This window comes from Folsomia candida, unplaced genomic scaffold, assembly GCF_002217175.1.
Source record: "Folsomia candida strain VU population unplaced genomic scaffold, ASM221717v1 Fcan01_Sc030, whole genome shotgun sequence".
NCBI lineage: Eukaryota > Metazoa > Arthropoda > Collembola > Entomobryomorpha > Isotomidae > Folsomia > Folsomia candida.
In genome coordinates, this window is record NW_019091222.1 from 950,442 (window position 1) to 967,634 (window position 17,193).

Here is a 17,193-nt window from a genome sequence, read left to right on the forward strand (position 1 = left end):
TGACAACTGAAGAATTCAAAATCATCCTTACAAAACTTCTTCCCTAATTTTAGGACTAAACTAATTACTTGTGTAAAACTAAATTGTAATTCCTGAACTACAAAATCTACTGTTGTGTTTGTTACACCCTTTGCTAAAAGTGAGGAACAAAAGCTACTTAAAATATCCGACATAATTTGAATGCCTAGTTCAACTGAGATATCTTCTACTACTTCGTCTTCATCCAACTTATTATTATTATTCGTCGGAAGAGATTCCAATGCTTCGTGACTAACTACCGCATTAATTACTTCACTAACATTAATTGCGGTCGAGACATCGTGTGATTTTAAATGCCTAAGATAACCACTCCAAGAACTAAATTGAACGGAACAATTTATGAAGGGGCAAAAGCTTTTCCTAAAATTTGCACTACCTATATTATGAATGTATTTTGTATGAACAATAATATCTTCTACCCGAGTAAACGTATTTCTGCACTCAGAACAATAATACATTTTTACCGAAATTTATATTATTAAAATTACTGGTCAATTGCTTTCCGAAAGGCTTGAAAGTTGTTGGAGGACTTGTTTTGCTTTGCGCGGAAGAGTTGTGTTTTGAATGTCTAATTGGAAGACGTGAATTTGCATAAACTTCCATAATCCATCCAAATTTTGGTCGTATTTTGTCCCGATCACATAATGAGCCTTAAAAAGAGAGTCGATGGCCTCTGTAGAATTACTGGCATTCAGCGGAAGGGCCAACTTGTCACAAATGATGAAAAATGTCGACGGATTTGTTTTATCGTCGCCCAAGTACACCAAAGTGGGTTGACTGATATCCGAATCCCAAGTATCTAAAATTGACTGCAATGGCGTTCCACTCTAAAAGAGTAAGAATATTTACAGGTTATGTTCCTATAAAACAAAAACACTCAAAGCAAATATGTTGTAAATGTGTACTTTAAAATATTTTACAAGTCTAGATTCCGCATCTTCAATTTTGCACCGCGCACCTTTCCCTCGCCCATGCGCTGTCGGGGGGATTAAATAAAGCAGGGCCAACAATGCGCCAGTTGACCGATCCCAATTTCCTGCAAATAAATTGATTTTCCAGCAGATTATACGAAATAAGCAAAATTAACGAAATTATAACCATATTATATTCATACCAGCATTATCGTTTATGAATTTATGAAGAGCCGTCGATTTGCTGATTCTTTTACAGTTTGTTAATATTTGCTCCCTCAATGTTTCCCACGTGTCCAGAAATTTGGCCGCATTAGCTGGAAACATCAGCTGGAACTCGAAGTTAATCTATCATAATTTGTGTCAATAAATTAAGGTAAAAAAAAATCTAAATACAGCTAATAACTTTGTAGTAATTACCAGAAATCCGCATTCCAAGAATTTTCGATACACCCGGAGGACTGAGTTTTCATTAGTGCCTCGCAAATAATTTCTGTGCTCCAAGGTTTGTATCATGAGACGCCTAACTTCGTCCTCCGGAAGTGAGGAATTTAATTCCGCGATGGCGATATCGTCAGCAGCAATTTGAACATGTCCGTCTTGCTTATTGGAAATGGGTGCTCCAGCTCCACTCGCTACGGGTCGCTTCAAAGATTTTAGAGGGTTTTTTTCTTTAACGTTTGGGTGAATCCATCGTAAACGAGTCTGAATTAAGCCGGAACGGTTCACAGTATCATACAAAATATCCTGCAATAAGGGAATAATAATATATACATATATTTAAATTCAAATTTCTAGGGAAGCTATAATTTTGCACATACAATTCCATCAATTGAATCCGGGTATTTCCAACACGGAATAATTTCGATTATTGCCTTGGCAAATCGCAGCTGATCAGAGGTGGATGGTAAATCCCTATATATTGTAAAGTTAATTTGATTAATTTTATAGACAGATATTATCTGCTAATAACAACAAGGAAAACTTACCCCCTTAAATCAATTAACACCGAGACAAAATCATTTATGAGTTTCGTTGCGGCCGCCGAGTCTACCAATCTCTCTGCGTTACAATTTGACACTAATTCCTTCAAGTCTGGTTTTCTCTCAATATAACTTTCTAAAGCCTGAGAATTTGCAACATCATTAAAATTTACTTGATTCCGCATTTTATTTAATTCCATTAGGATACATATAAATACATCTAGTAAGTATGTACCTGTTTAAAATAGTCTTCCCCTTGGGGCGACGCTGGAGTTGCTGGCGATTGAGGCGAAATGGGCGCAGGGCTATTAACTACACAAAAACGCTACATATTTCTTTTGCTTTTCATTGTTATTTATTATATTATCCAGATTATAAAACTCACTGTAATAAATTTGTTGACATTGAGGGGTGTACGATCCATCACTAGCTGCGTCTTCCCCCACGATTTTGAATGTTATTGCTGGGATTATGCCTTGATCCAACAGAATAGGGAATACTTCCTCATCAACTTCAGCGCCATGGTCGTCTTCCAAAATGATGTCGTTGTCAGTCTCGACTTGAAATTTGGTCTTCACTAATAATTACACACATTTTAGATATTTTTGAGTTATTTAATGCACAAATTTAAAACACGCTCTCAATTTAATGGGAATGATACTTACCACTACGCAAGAACTGTTCATAATCCCCAGAAGAAATAATTAATTTCTTTCCCCTGGCTAAATTACAAACTCTGACCAATTTGGTCATTTTTACTTCGCTGACTTTAACGGCCAAGGTAACTACAAAGTAGATGACGAGGAATGATGATGGCTATGGCGTGAATATTCCGTCCATGTGGTAACAGTTTTGGTTCTACCAGTAATATTACAATACCAAATTATGAAAATTGTTTACACCGTTTGGTGTATATTTGTTACTCTTTAGTAAAATTACATCGGCATTGACTGTCAGCACAATATGGCATTGATTCAATTCCTCGCGGAGTGGAGTCATCGCCACTCGGGGAAAACTAATATTACCATTTACCGATATTGTCCATTACCCAAAATTTATAAAAGCTGGTAATGATTTTATTACCGTGGTGGAATTAATGGTTATTACCAAACCCTCGGTAATAATATTTTTTATTAAATTATTACCAGTTTGCTAAGAGTGTAACGTTGATAACTGGAATTAAATTTTATCAGAATTCGTAAGAGTGCAACGTACCAGTGGATTATCAAACATTTTATGTATCGATATTTCCATCCTGGCCGATCCCAACATTGCAAAATAGGTTAGGAGCAGGAGAAAATACGATAATCTATTTATTCCACACTTTACCAGGGCTTCGGGGTCGTCACACTGGTCAAATTGATTACCGCAAAAATGTAAAACTGGGTACAAAAATTCTGTAAACGGAGTACCGACTCGATACATCGATAGATGAAGCGAACACAACTAACGACACATATTTTATGTTCTTTACGTGTAACGACTCATTAAACTCGTCCGCAGTTTTGTAACAGGCTCAAGGGTATTATTAAATATAGAAGGGATCGAAATGGTTAAGGGGATCAATGCCCTCCGCTTAGAATTTTGGTCATTTTACTAGTAACAAATTGTTTCATATAAACATAAACTTGGTGATTGCAGAAGTAAGGATGCATGGTATATATGACCATAATATTAACCCCATAGGTACCTATTCTCTCTTCAAAAGGACATCTTTTCCATCACTGACAATAGAACCTTTTTTCAAGCTACACCGGGATTATGCAGTGCAGATAAAAAAGTATAGACAAAAATGACATGCTGGTTTGGTGCATCTAAAGAAAGCAGCGGTAGAGCCTGACGGTTAATCAGATTTGTTAATTATGGTTCTTTTGCTAATTATTTAAGTGGTAAAATTTAACTAATATGTAAGGTATTTTTTACCGAATCATTGGGAACCGAGTCGATGTTGTTCGAACAAAGCCCGAAAGTTTTGGAGTTATTCATCGACTTTAGTATTACATATTTCTAGAATAATCGTGAACATAAGTACATTAGACAACCATGATAAGTTTAATATAGATACTTCTTTAGCTTCGTTTCGCTTAATGGGATAGCCTTGATATTAATAAGTAATCAGTCTTAATATTTTTATGCAGCTACGTGCATGTAAATAAATATGTACATATGCGGAATATCTTATCTGAATTTCATGCTAAATAAAAACCACACAAAATTCAGAGTAAGGATTTATTTATGTAATATTCGTGAAGGTAACGTTACTATGGATTTAGTAGTTTACGTAGTATAAAAGTAATAATATCCTTAATTTTCTAAAACGCCACACAATTTTTGAGAGTGCGACAAACAGATGTTTCGTGACACGATTACATATTTGCATAAGTAACAAATTAAATTTATGGAGCTCTGCTTCCCGATCCTGGGGATTGCACTCTTAAAAATAATGTTCCCCTTTTGAATAGTAAACACACGCTGAATTCTTTATTAAGTAAGGTATATAAAATCCGGGGTAGCGTAGCTTGGTAAAGAGTCAAGTTTTTCTATTTTCGAAAATTCCCTACAAATTTTTAACTCTTTTTTCTAAAACCGATTTTAACGCTTTATCTTAAGCGGTACCTAATCCGAATTGGTTTTTTCAAGTTAGGTCCGGCTACGCATTTGGGTATTTCGTCACCCTGATGGAGCAAGTAGTGAATTATTGTGATTGTTTAAAACTAATGACATTTATATTGAGAAAACCATATAAATAAATAAATTGATCTTTGTAAAATATTTGAATTTATGTAATTTTCCGAAACTAAATTTTCAAAATAACTGAAACCGAGGTTTAAAAAAATAAATAAATAACAAATTCCGGTAACTTTGCTATCCGCCAATTATTTGAAAAATTTTTCTTCCACATTTTTCACGAGGTTTGTGTTGGGTTCGTTGTAACAGTTCAAATCCATCCACGATTACATTAACGGAATTATTATATTACTTAATACCAGTATATTTTGATCTGGCGTGAAACTCATTCAATTTTGTGTCTGGAATTTGGGAAATTGAATGATTTTCACGTCAAAATAAAATAACTGGGATTAAATAAATTAGAACACGTTATGCGGTTCGGCTCATTCGGCCAATGTAATCGTGGATCAGTTGGAAAACTCTTCTGCGTAACAAACGAAACTGTAAATATGATCATAAACTTGTTTTTACTTGTCATCAGTCATCATGCACGATGTGTCTAGTCGGTGGTTGCATAATTTTTCTTCACTGACGTAACAAACTGCGGAGATTATTCTTTAGTATATTTATATGCGCATTTTGTATTGGTCGCATTCATAATTTTGCACATGTACAAGCGATAAGAATGTTTGCCAAGTCTCATGAACGAATGCATTCATTAAAGTTTAATGTACGTATTTTGCTCAAATCCATAGAAACCTGACAACACAGGAGGCGTATTAAGTTACTCTTAAATATTATGCAATTTTTGACCAGTAAATAAAGATGTCTCAACGCTTACCATTCATACACTCGACCTGCAGATCAATAAATTACACAGCAAAAATTTGGATGAGTAAATGTATTAAAACTTCCTTAGTAAGAATGGGGGTCTCCCAGCATATGCTCTACTTACTTTCACCAAAGTAGTCTCATCCTATCACAAATATAAATATGTAAAGGGTGTTAATTTATTTGGTTCTAATTTTCCCCAAATATTTTGAAACATGTTTGAGAACTTGGATTGTTCTCGTCAATATTACGGTGGTCATGATTATGACTAATTAATCTTCACTCTACGAATGGTAAAATTTGAAAAATAAATATAAACTTCTTTGAAAATCATGCGAAAATGTAGCTTTAGCCATTAAAAGACGGGACGAATTAAATCAACACCCATTACAATTTATATGAAAGTTGCAAATGATACAAAAAATCGCAAAATGCATAGGTAATGATTTTTGGCAGAGATACATACGTGCATTCGAAGAGGAGAAAACGCCCAGTAGATTTGCAAAGTGCAAAATTTGCCGATTCTCTTCTCTCTTTGTTTCTTCCTCGTTGAACTCCTCAGCTTTTTCTCCCCTTCAGTTGCAATTGTCTCCGCTATAACTTGAAAATTTCTTATTAATTACAAAGGGTGTCGATGTTATTCGTCCCGACGATGATGTCTTTGCAGACATTTACGCATAGTCTTCAAACAAGTTAACATTTTTCTTTGAACTTGTACCATCTGTGGAATGCATATAAGTCAAACCGTGATCCTCGTAAAATTGACTTAAAGAACCCAACTTTTCAAAGAATTTGATTTTAAATATTTGGAAAAGATTGGGACGAATTTATTCAACACCCTCTATTTGTGCTGGAGGGATACTGGTTTGGTCAAAATCAGTTAGGAGACCTCGATTGGTAATAAAACTCTTGGACAAATCATCTTCCTTAGAACTATAGATGAATCAGACCATTCATATTCTAATCGTAGCTTTGTCCTCGTCTGATGGGAGCACAGAGTTCAAATTTCGCAATGACACGTGCCAATCCGTAGTCAGGTTACTTGGTTGAGATAAACGATCTATTTAGGTTGGAGAAGTTTTGTAGTGGAAATATTAACTTTCTTCAAAAAAATCGTAGAGAACTGAACAACATATCAAAATGTTCAGATTGAGTTGAGCTATCGATTAAAAAATCGATCCTCCAAGAAAAAAAATCACTGTAAGAGTTGAAAAATGAGCTTTTGGGTCAAAAATTGTGACCTTTGACCTTTTTGAGATTTTTCAAAAACAAGAACGGCATTCAACGACAATCTTTGTGAGGTACTACCTTGCAATTTTTCAAATCCCTATCTTCGTCAATGTGCGAGATAGAACAGTTTTTCTACCGTACAATTTAATTTGCTCCCCACTGTACAAGTGGAAAATTCCCCAATTAAATTTTTCTCAATAAATATTTGTTGTTTCTACTAGCAAGAAGTTTTACTGATTTTGCATACAGTTTGTATCTAAACATTTTTCTGTAGGAAACAGCTTTTCTCGGTGACTGTTCTCCGTTTTAAAAACAGAAACCATTTTAGCTCAGCCCAATCTAACCTTAAAAATGACATGGAACGGTTTCGGCGTCAAAATAAAGGACAACTTCGACTCCAATCGGTTATCTGGGCCGTCCTTGTCAAACAGTATTTCAAACGTTTGCGCAATATTGGTCGCGAATAGGAAGAGGTTGTTTCGCGCCAAAGATTCGCCGAGACATTGGCGCCGCAATGTCGAAAAGGGGATGAGGGCCTCGTGCTTCTTGAACGTTTTTCCGTCCGGGCTTAAAAATCGGGAGGGTCTGAAGGTCTCCGGGTCTCCCCAGACTTTGGGGTCGTAGTGGATGTGGAAGTCGTTCGCGGTGATGACTGTGTCCTTCGGGATGAGGTAGCCCTTATACTCTTGGTCCGTTATGGCCCTGTGTTGCACGGCTTGCGGGGTGATGGTCGAGAAGCGGAGCGTTTCGGCGATTAAGGCTCCAGTGTAGGGTATTCTGGTGGGAAAATAAGCGACGAATTTATTAACGTGAGACTGCATGATTCAAATCTGATTTTTAAATAAAGCAAATTTGGAAAAATTTGGATTTTTAAAGAAAATTTTTTTTTTCTAATTTTAGTTCCAAATTTATGGCAAGCATTTAAATATGTCCGAGACATGCATTAAATGTTGGTGTAATTGTTTTCTTGTAAGAAATTCTTGAAAATGGACTCGCTCATTATTCACCGAAATTTATAATTTATTTTAACTTTTGGGCTGCAAACTTGTAGCCTGTGAGTTGGCTGGCGGAATGGCTGTGAGAATTTTTATGGTGCAAAATTCAAATTCAAATTCTGCTCATCGCACAAACTGCCTCGAGAAACGTTGGTTGTATTGACATGGACCACATAATTTCAAAATTTCAACCAAATCAGAGGGTTACACTTCACACCATCGCATTGTTAGTATTTGTTATTTTTAATTTTGAATTATACCATTCTCCAAGTTCTTTTTATCAGTCTTAATGTCACGCAAAATTTATATGTCGTAGATTTAGGTCAAGTCAAAATGAAGTATTTGTTTTATCAAAAACAGAACGGAAAATATTATAAAGTTATACTAAATGAATTAAATACATACTTTAGTCATTTTTAAAGCCTTCTTTTGATACAATTTGAGGTGTGGAAGAAAAACAATTATTAATTTTCTTATGGCAAAGTTAGCAATAAATAAGTTAGGGTACAATAAATGTCAAAAATTTTAATTGATGTTGAATAAAAAACAATTTTGTAAAACATTTGGTTTAAGTTTGAAGAGCGGGGGAGATTGAGACGACATGCAAAACTATTTGTCATATTTTCGTAATTGGACAAACTTTGGAGGCAATATGAGACAGAAGGTGTCATATGAGAAATATTAAGATATCTATCACCAGGGTTCGTACTATGGTTTGTTCTTTATACAGTAAGCAAAAATTTAAATCGTACCCTTTTCTGTGATGTCATAAATCCATAGTTTACCACTTTATGTAAATCGATTCAACTTAAGTAATACATCGGTTTTGTAGGAAATTTAATGTAGATTCCGAAAGTCATATTCATTTTTTGATTTTACTCTCCAATTTTGCACCATTAATTAAAAAGTTGAGTAGAATTGAAAATGCATACAAAAAATTAAATCGTACCCTATTAATTTTTAAATGAAAATTGTGTCTAATAATTAGCTAACATTTCGTACCGGCTCAGTTTGCATGAACTACAGCTTAGATACACCGTGGCACGAATTCCACTTGTTTTTTGGTCCCTTTCGGTCTGAAGTTTTCCCACATTTCGCTTATATGGACTGGATAGTCATGTTTCGACTTCGGGTTTTAGTTCGAAATTCTCCTCGCCAGTTATGCCATAAATTATTGATGGGGTTAAGGTCAGTAGATCATGCAACCCATGGAAGAGCAATAACTCGCTTTATCTCGAAGTGCCGATTAATAACCTTCTTATATCTTTGGGGTCCCCGTCGAAGTGCAAAATTATTTCCATCATGAGTCGAAATTTCCTGGTTGATCGAACTTGGTTTTCCTCCAGAATTGTCTGCTACACTTCGTTAGTGATTATTGAGTCGATTAAGTTAAAGTTCCAACACTATTTCAAAGTTTTAAGGCCCAAAACCATCACAATTCCTTCATTATGCTATACGGTCTTATTTATATATTAGGATTTATGAACTTTTCCAGGTTTCTACCACTTCCTCATGATTGTGTTTCACCTAAATATGTTGTACATGCTTCTGTCATGCTGAATGACACGTTTTCAGTCATTCTGAATCCTTACGCTGAGGTCCAGGGTCCATTTAGTACGCTGTGCCATATTTGCCTAATGAATGAATGTCCTCTTGCTCCAACTTCTACCCTTAAAGCCCTTTCCCGGATCCAGCTTCTGATTTTTTGAGTGAAACCCGTTCTTTTGAATTGTTCTTGAACTTCAGACGAAATTTTCGGGTCCAAAAGTCCTGAGTTGGTTAAGATGTTGCTGATTATATTTCGATGCTCGCTCTTGTTGACTGCCATTTTGTGTCCGAGTCAATGGAAATTACCCAATAATCCCGTTTTCTTGAATGTTTGGACAATGAATTGGATAGTAGCATCCTAAAACTTCTTCCCCAATGCAATTTTGTGATTACATTGTCATTTCCAATGCATAAAAATAACCCTCTTTCTTTACACAGCATAAAGGTATTTTCTGCTCATTCTGCAGGATGTTTAGCAGCATCAAAGTAAACAAAAATTTAAACCTTTTACATAAAAATATTAAAAACTGTAAATCAATCGAATTTCAGGTAATAATTATTGTTTTTGAGTGTGTGGGAGAATTAGATGATCGAAAAATCGAAGGGGTACGATTTAATTTTTTACATGAATTTTCAACTCTGCTCAACTTTTTAATTAATGGTGCATGGTCGGTAAGGAAAATCGAAAAATGAATATGATTTTCGGAATCTACATTAAATTTCCTAGAAAACCGATGTATTACATAAGAAGAATCGATTTACATAAAACGGAGAACCATGGATTTATGACATCACAGAGAAGGGTACGATTTAAATTTTTGCTTACTGTAATTAGAAAACTTTCTTATTATGACAAGCATACAAACAGGTGACTAATTTTAAAATCTGAAGCATAATATTTTTTAAAAATTACTTTAGAGGATGCAAGACTTTGTTATTTTATATGTATATGTTGTGTGAGTTTTAGCATATTAACGGGAAACTTCATCGTGAAAAAAGATCATCTGTAATGGTTTCGACACAAAAATTGGGGAATTACAGAACTTAATACATTAGTTTTTAAAAATAACTTTTTGTTTTAAATCATCAATACATAAAGCCTTGTTTGTCTCTCCATAGGGTTAACCCTTTAACGAATATCATTCACTACAAGAAAATGCCTTAATCGGGGACGTTATACATAAGTATGTTGTGGTCATGGTGTGGGAGAAGTTTTACCAAAACTGGAAAAAATCAAAAATTGATCATAGCGTTAGATAGAGGAGTATCCAAATTTTCGAAGAGAAAATGACGATCTGTGCCGTCTTTGTCAAAAAGGATTTCAAATCTTTGCGAGATATATTTATTTAGGAAACAAATAGGAATATGTATTCTCGATACATAAGTTCACCCGAGGTTAAATTAATTACTTTCTGGTACTACTTCTAACGATGTGTCGTAATAAATGTGAAGTGTAGTATGGTAAAATTAAAACTAAATCACTATTATAAAAGAAAATAATTCCTAATTTTAAAATATGTTGTAAATACTAACTCATTTTATTTTTGTGATTTTTTACCAATATTGCATACGCTTTGTATCATTATGCAGGACATTGCTTTTCTAGTTGATTGTCAATAATTAAACACAAGCAATTTTCCATTAAGCCAATCTATCCTTAAAAATGACATTGAAGGGTTTCGGCGTTAAGATAAAGGACAGTTTTGACTCGAATCCGTTATCTGGGCCGTTCTTGTCAAACAGGATTTCAAATCTTTGCGCAATATTGGTCGCGAATAGGAAGAGGTTGTCTCGCGCCAAGGATTCGCCGAGACACTGGCGCCTTCCGGTCGAAAAGGGGATGAGGGCCTCGTGCTTCTTGAACGTTTTTCCGTCCGGGCTCAAAAATCGGGAGGGTCTGAAGGTCTCCGGGTCGCCCCAGACTTTTGGGTCGAAATGGATGTGAAAAACGTTCGCCGTGATGACTGTGTCCTTCGGGATGAGGTAGCCCTTGTACTCTTGGTCCTTGATGGCCCTGTGTTGCACGCCCTGCGGGGTGATGGTGGAGAAGCGGAGCGTTTCCGCGATTAAGGCTTCAGTGTAGGGCATTCTGTAGGAAAAATTGGGTATGAGCAATTTTATTAATATATGTTTGTATGTCTGACTCATCACCAGAATCGGAAAAATTTGCATGATTTTAAGGCATCGGATTTAGGGGCCACTAGAAAAGGCTGCATTTCCCATTTAAATGGATTAAATTTACCATTGGATACTTTTGCCATTAACTATGCCTAGATTTCCATTTAAATAACTTATGTTGGCCATTTAAATGGTTCGTCATATAAATATTTGTTAATGGCCAAAAGTAGCTTCAGGAATTTTATATATTTAAATGGGGAAAAAATCCTTTTTAGATGGTCTCAAAATATAGTCCCTGCTTTTAATTAGTTCTAGGTTCTGTATTTTTTAAATTTCAAGTCTTAAACAGAACGTTGGTAAATACTTGGGGTGAGTTTTGTAATTCAGAGGAATACGTTTCTCAAGGCATCTTCCAACTTTTAGAAATATTAAAATTAGGATTGCATATTTCTGAAAACTGGGAACCAGAAGTTGTACAAATTTGTCGTCGAGAGTTTTTAGTTAAGTTCCCAGAAGCAAGAAATGATTAAAAACCTTCTGGTTTTAATTTGAAAGTTAATGTTCGTATTAGTTTTTTGTAATAAATTTTTGCAGCAATAAAGGAACGATTTGGTGCAATTGGGGACAAATTTGGAATCAAGACTTGTTTGCAGATCTCATTTTAAATAATCACAACGTTTTGTGTCTATGATTTTTGTTTGAGATTCAAACCGGTTCAAATTTTTAATTAACGGATCGAGATCCGTTAATCGAGATCGAGCTAAATATTTAAAAGTCGATTACTAATTTTGCTCACTTTGGTCTGTCGGAAACCGTGGTGGGTCTACTATTTCCTGTAATGGATTCAATCTCTGCCTGAAATTTTTTCTGGACGTCGGGAAATTTGCTGAGGTAGATCATCATCCAGGACAAAGTTGTGGAAGTGGTGTCCGTTCCAGCTAAGTATAAATCGCCCAAAGTTGCGGCAAGGTTGTCCTCTTAAAAGTTAGTAAAAAAGTAGAATTTCATGAATATTGGGTTGTTTTTGGGACTGTGCAGAAAGCATGTGAGTGATCTATTTGAGGGGGGGTTCAAATAGGGGCCTCCTATCCTTCCTATGTAAATTATAACCTTGAGTGCATACAGCGGGTTATACAGTCAATGGAAAAAGTATTGGCAACCCCCACGCCAGCTAAATAAAATTGGCTGTAGCCATGGAATGCATTATACAATTGGCATGAAAATTTGTACGCATTTAGCAAATATAATGTAGTTTTCGATTATAATCATGTTTTATTGATTAAAATTAGATTAACACAGTTTTTAAACAATTTGTTGGAAAATTTGCAAAATTAACCAGCAAAAAGGATTGGCAACCCTTAACTTAAAAAATTATAAATCAATAAAACGCAAATTTTATTACGACAAACTGCTTCTAGTAATACATATCACCTCCCCTCGACACAATAAGAGCAGAAATACGCATTGTAATTGATTGGAAAAATCTTTTTATAACGCTTTTTAACATGTCTGCCTAATCTTCGTTTGAAATTTTGTCCAGCTCGTTTTTTGACGAGTGGTTTTCCATCAGTCTCTCCTTTCTCAACCCAGACAATCAGATTCACATCGGTAGACTGTGCAACCAACGAGAGAAGCTTAACCTCGTAGATCCCCAAAAACTTGCATTGCTAATTTGGCTACATGTTTGGGGTCACTGCATTTTTGGAACATTAAATTCCTTCCTAGGTCAGGTTTTTGCAAAATAATTTCAAATTATCGCTTGGAATGATTATTTAGACCTCATTGGTCATAACTTCATCGATAATTACCAGCTAACTACGCAACGACCTAGTCATTCAACCCCAAACCATAATCGATCCTATTCCGAGCTTGACTCCCAGACGGCAGCATTCATATTTGAGGGCCTCATTTTGCATCCTCCAAACTCTAACCATCGAACCCGCACCGAATAAGTTAAATTTACTTATGTGAGACCACTAGACCCTTCTTCATCCGTTGGAAGTCTATTTAGGGTGGTATTTAGCTGATTTAAATACCTTGAGTTGGTTCGTTTCGGGGGCCTTCTCTTCTATGGGGCTACTGGACCCTAAAACCCCTTGGTAGGATTTTTGATTGATCACCATATTGTATGAAATATTAACTCCACAGTTGGTTCTCAAATTCTAATTGGTTTTGGATGTTGAAATCTTCCGATTTCAAGTAATTTGTTGCTTGATTCATCATTTGCCTTTGGGCGAAGGTGACTTTTTTCTTCCGCAACCATGGAAAAGCAGAAACTAAAATTGCCATTTTATATTTCTTGGCTACATTTCCAATAGTAAATATGAAAAAGTATGTTTTCCATTGATTTTTAGATATCCAGGTTTTTTTGCGAAAAATAAATGAATATTTCTTGCCGCCAAATATAACTCGTTTGGTGTCGCCATTTTGGTTCCAGACAACACAACTGCTGACTTAAAATGTAGCTATCGTCATATTTTGTCACCTAATTAACTTACCGTAATGAAATAGGGTAGGTGATTAAGAATATTGTTCCGCGTAATTAATTTGGCCACATGTTGCCAATACTTTTTGCGGGTTAATTTTGCAAATTTTCCAACAAATTATTTAAAAACTGTTAATCTAATTTTAATCAATAAAACATGATTATAATCGAAAACTACATTATATTTGCTAAATGCGAACATATTTTCACGCCAATTGTATAATGCACTCCAAGGCTACAGCCAATTTTATTTAGCTGGCGTGGGGGTTGCCAATAGTTTTTCCATTGACTGTAGGGGTCAAAACTCCCCAAAATCGATCACATATTTTATGTTCGGTCCCTTTAAAAATAAAAATTATGCACAATTATTTACCTCCCAATTGTCCATGAAATGCGGAACTAGGATCAGTAGTTTTCTGAATTTCTTTCAAAAATACGTCGGTAAAATCTCTACAAAAATTTAAAAAATACAATAAATATTCCGATTAAAATTGTTGGGTTTTGTATTTCTAACCGGTCAAAGTCCTCCTGTCGAGTCTTTTTATGATCGGTGACTGGTTTTCGTAAAAAGTTGGTAAAATTGAGCAATTCTTGTTTTACTAATCCGTATCCGGACCATTTAGGAAACATTTTGGCAACCCAGGGCATAAACAGCATGATTCCACCACCCTCCAAAATTCCTTCGAAGGCTCTGAAAAAATTAAAATGGTTACTTGTTTAATTGTAAAAAAAGAATGTAAACTGAACTTGTAATTTTTTAAAATCTTATTTTAGCATGATATTAAAAATATGTATTTGTACTGAAAATTTGCAAAATTATTTGTAGGAAATATTTTAAATCTGGATAACTATGGAATTTTGAAAATTTGCAAATATACTTAGGTATTTACTGCACGGAAATATTTAAAATTTGGAAAAGTATTTGTCAGAAATAATTAAAATCTGGGAAAGTATTTATGCGAAGTAATTATAATCTTCAAACATTTTTACGCTATAAATAAACTTAAGGTCTAAAAAAATATATGTATTTGGACCAGAAACTAAATAAAAATCTGCAGAACTCATTCAATAATTATGAGACCAATTATTGACAAATAAACTATCATCATGAATTAAATTATGTAATTAAATTATTGCAAAACTCACTTATTCGCTTTCTCCGTCATTCCAATCAACTCTCGGTCATTGTGTTTGTGCCTGATCCCCGTACAAATAGCCCACAAAGCGTTCACGACGGCTAGAAGCAGCCTCTCCTTCACGTTACTGACAGGTTTTCCATTCGCAGCCTTTAGTCCCTTGATGAGGTCGTTGACCTCCAGCATGATCGAGTCCTCCATGGAATTCTTGCCAAAACCGAAATCGCGGAGTTGTCTGAGCGTAAATCTCCCGAGTTCTTCCCAATGCTCGCTCTCCGTGTTTATAATTCCGTGCAGTTTTCCGTCCATGATAAAGTCGAAATCGGTGAAGTCCATCCGACCCGAAAATGCGGATTCGGAGAAGATTTCCTTCACCATTTTGTAGTCCGAAACGACAAGCATACTGGAAAAGAAAATTGATTTTTATATAATGAGGCATTAAAACCGGTCTTGTCAACTTAAAAACCGAACATCGGTTTTTGGGAAGGACCGAAAATCGAGTTAATCGAAGGTCGTTTTTTTAAATAAGCCAAAATCTAAATAAACGATACCCAGTTTTTTAAAAAATATTCTGATTTTTAATTCCCTAATGATGACTAAATTCTACTCAAATAAATACATCCGGTAGTAAGTAGGGCCGATTTCTACATAGTAGCGGTAAATAAACATGTATATCCTGGTAATAATTTTGTTACCGACCAATGTTAATTTTGTATCTTGCGGGTTACATCTTTGTGTACTCAAGAAATTGCATCTCTCTTTTATTCTTCAGGGAAATGACCTCTCACCGGAGTAAGTATTTTAAGATATTGTCAGTATTTACTTTAACGAGGCGAGCTTCACTTTGTAGAGCGGTCCATACTCCTTGGCCCACTTGTTGAAGGTAATGTGTTGAAATTTGTCCTACAGGTAGAAAAAAATTTCGAAAATTAAAAAAAGATTATTTTCAACAGATATTGAAATTTAAACTTTGTAGGAAGTATAGTTCGACAATTGGTATTTTATGATTTTTTTGTCCAGTATTTCGTAAACAAAAATACAAACTATTTATGTATGTACATAGTTTATTACCATTTGTAGTAAATTTCCTAGAAAAGGAATTCCACTCGGACCTTAAATAATCAGATTATAAAAGTTACAAACATTTCACGAATTATAAAAATGCCCTCAGATTTTTACCTGGTGGAGCATTTTTCCATCTCGGTTTACTCAAAAAGACAAAGTAAAACAGTCCCACGAGCACGGCTCCAAGAGCTACCAACACGCCCGAAACCATTTTAATTTAAAAATTGAAATTAAATTTTTACAAAAAATGTCACTCGCTTTCCCGAGCATTCTGATTCGAACTGAATATCACCACGGATACCAGGCTGCTTTTATTGAGGCGAAAAGTACTGGACAATGGGATTTTTATCGGTTCAATTACTTTTAAGCAGATATCTGCATTTAAACTGTTTGGGTTGATTGGCAGAGTAAAACGGTGTTCCAACGTATACATGAACTAGTGTATAAGCCCGTCTCACGCCGAGCTTCATTGATTTTCGTGAAAATTAAGTGGTATTATTCATAATTCCACAGAATTATTTTTGTTTTGTATCAATATCATTAGCTGGAAATATCGGTTGGAAACGGAAGTGAAACTTTCCCCACTTTCACTTCCGTCACGGAAAAATGCTTTCACTTCCGTTGCCAACAAACATTTCCAGCTTATAATGTAGATAACTGTTGTTTTTGTTTAAAAGCTACATATGCTGATTCTTTATCTGTGTAATTAATTACGATTATGAAACGTGGCTCAATAGTTAAGGTCGACTGGCAGACTGGAGCAGAATATTCATGAGTGTGTTAATAAGTACGTATTTAAATATCTTGTTTTCGTTTAAAAGATTCGTTAATTCTTCGTTGTAGTCAAGTGAAGTGAGATAAAGTATCGCGTCAAATTTACGTAATTTTTATATATGTACATATGTGTGTGGCACTATTTGCACACAGTTTGTCTCCATGTGCTTATTCCAGCTCAGTTAATGATGGGGAATATGTATTTCTCTTTGTATGAATGTATGAAGAGCATCTGCTTCATGCAATTTTGTCCGGTGAAAATAACCATAACTGTGTTTAGTGAGTAACAAAATATTTTTAACATGAATAAGTATTGCTGTAAATTTGTTGTGAGGGATTCGTACGTTCATTTTACGAATGCACGTTTCGTGAAAGAATGTATATTTATGCACATTATGAGTGTTTACT

At 35.0% G+C, this 17,193-nt stretch overlaps 3 protein-coding genes across 3 annotated transcripts; all 3 read right to left on the minus strand.

Annotated features, from left to right (window-relative positions):
• Positions 1–375: 375 nt before the first annotated feature.
• LOC118439121 lies at positions 376–3,082 on the minus strand. The gene is made up of 9 exons (XM_035860161.1): positions 2,599–3,082; positions 2,319–2,510; positions 2,169–2,245; positions 1,940–2,076; positions 1,772–1,865; positions 1,371–1,697; positions 1,154–1,298; positions 945–1,075; positions 376–866 (listed from the first exon to the last, which is right to left on the minus strand). The coding sequence occupies exons 1-9, from the start codon at positions 2,684–2,686 to the stop codon at positions 531–533; spliced, it is 1,527 nt and encodes a 508-aa protein (XP_035716054.1). The 5' UTR covers positions 2,687–3,082; the 3' UTR covers positions 376–530.
• Positions 3,083–5,321: 2,239 nt separating this feature from the next.
• LOC118439059 (putative inactive cytochrome P450 2G1) lies at positions 5,322–7,485 on the minus strand. Its single transcript, XM_035860079.1, has 4 exons — positions 7,009–7,485; positions 5,559–5,579; positions 5,445–5,460; positions 5,322–5,362 (listed from the first exon to the last, which is right to left on the minus strand). The coding sequence occupies exons 1-4, from the start codon at positions 7,483–7,485 to the stop codon at positions 5,322–5,324; spliced, it is 555 nt and encodes a 184-aa protein (XP_035715972.1).
• Positions 7,486–10,526: 3,041 nt separating this feature from the next.
• On the minus strand, positions 10,527–16,776 carry LOC110860210 (methyl farnesoate epoxidase). The gene is made up of 9 exons (XM_022109263.2): positions 16,373–16,776; positions 16,126–16,200; positions 16,018–16,058; positions 15,770–15,849; positions 14,957–15,349; positions 14,325–14,501; positions 14,184–14,260; positions 12,122–12,302; positions 10,527–11,296 (listed from the first exon to the last, which is right to left on the minus strand). The coding sequence occupies exons 1-9, from the start codon at positions 16,479–16,481 to the stop codon at positions 10,849–10,851; spliced, it is 1,581 nt and encodes a 526-aa protein (XP_021964955.2). The 5' UTR covers positions 16,482–16,776; the 3' UTR covers positions 10,527–10,848.
• Between the last annotated feature and the right edge of the window lie 417 nt (positions 16,777–17,193).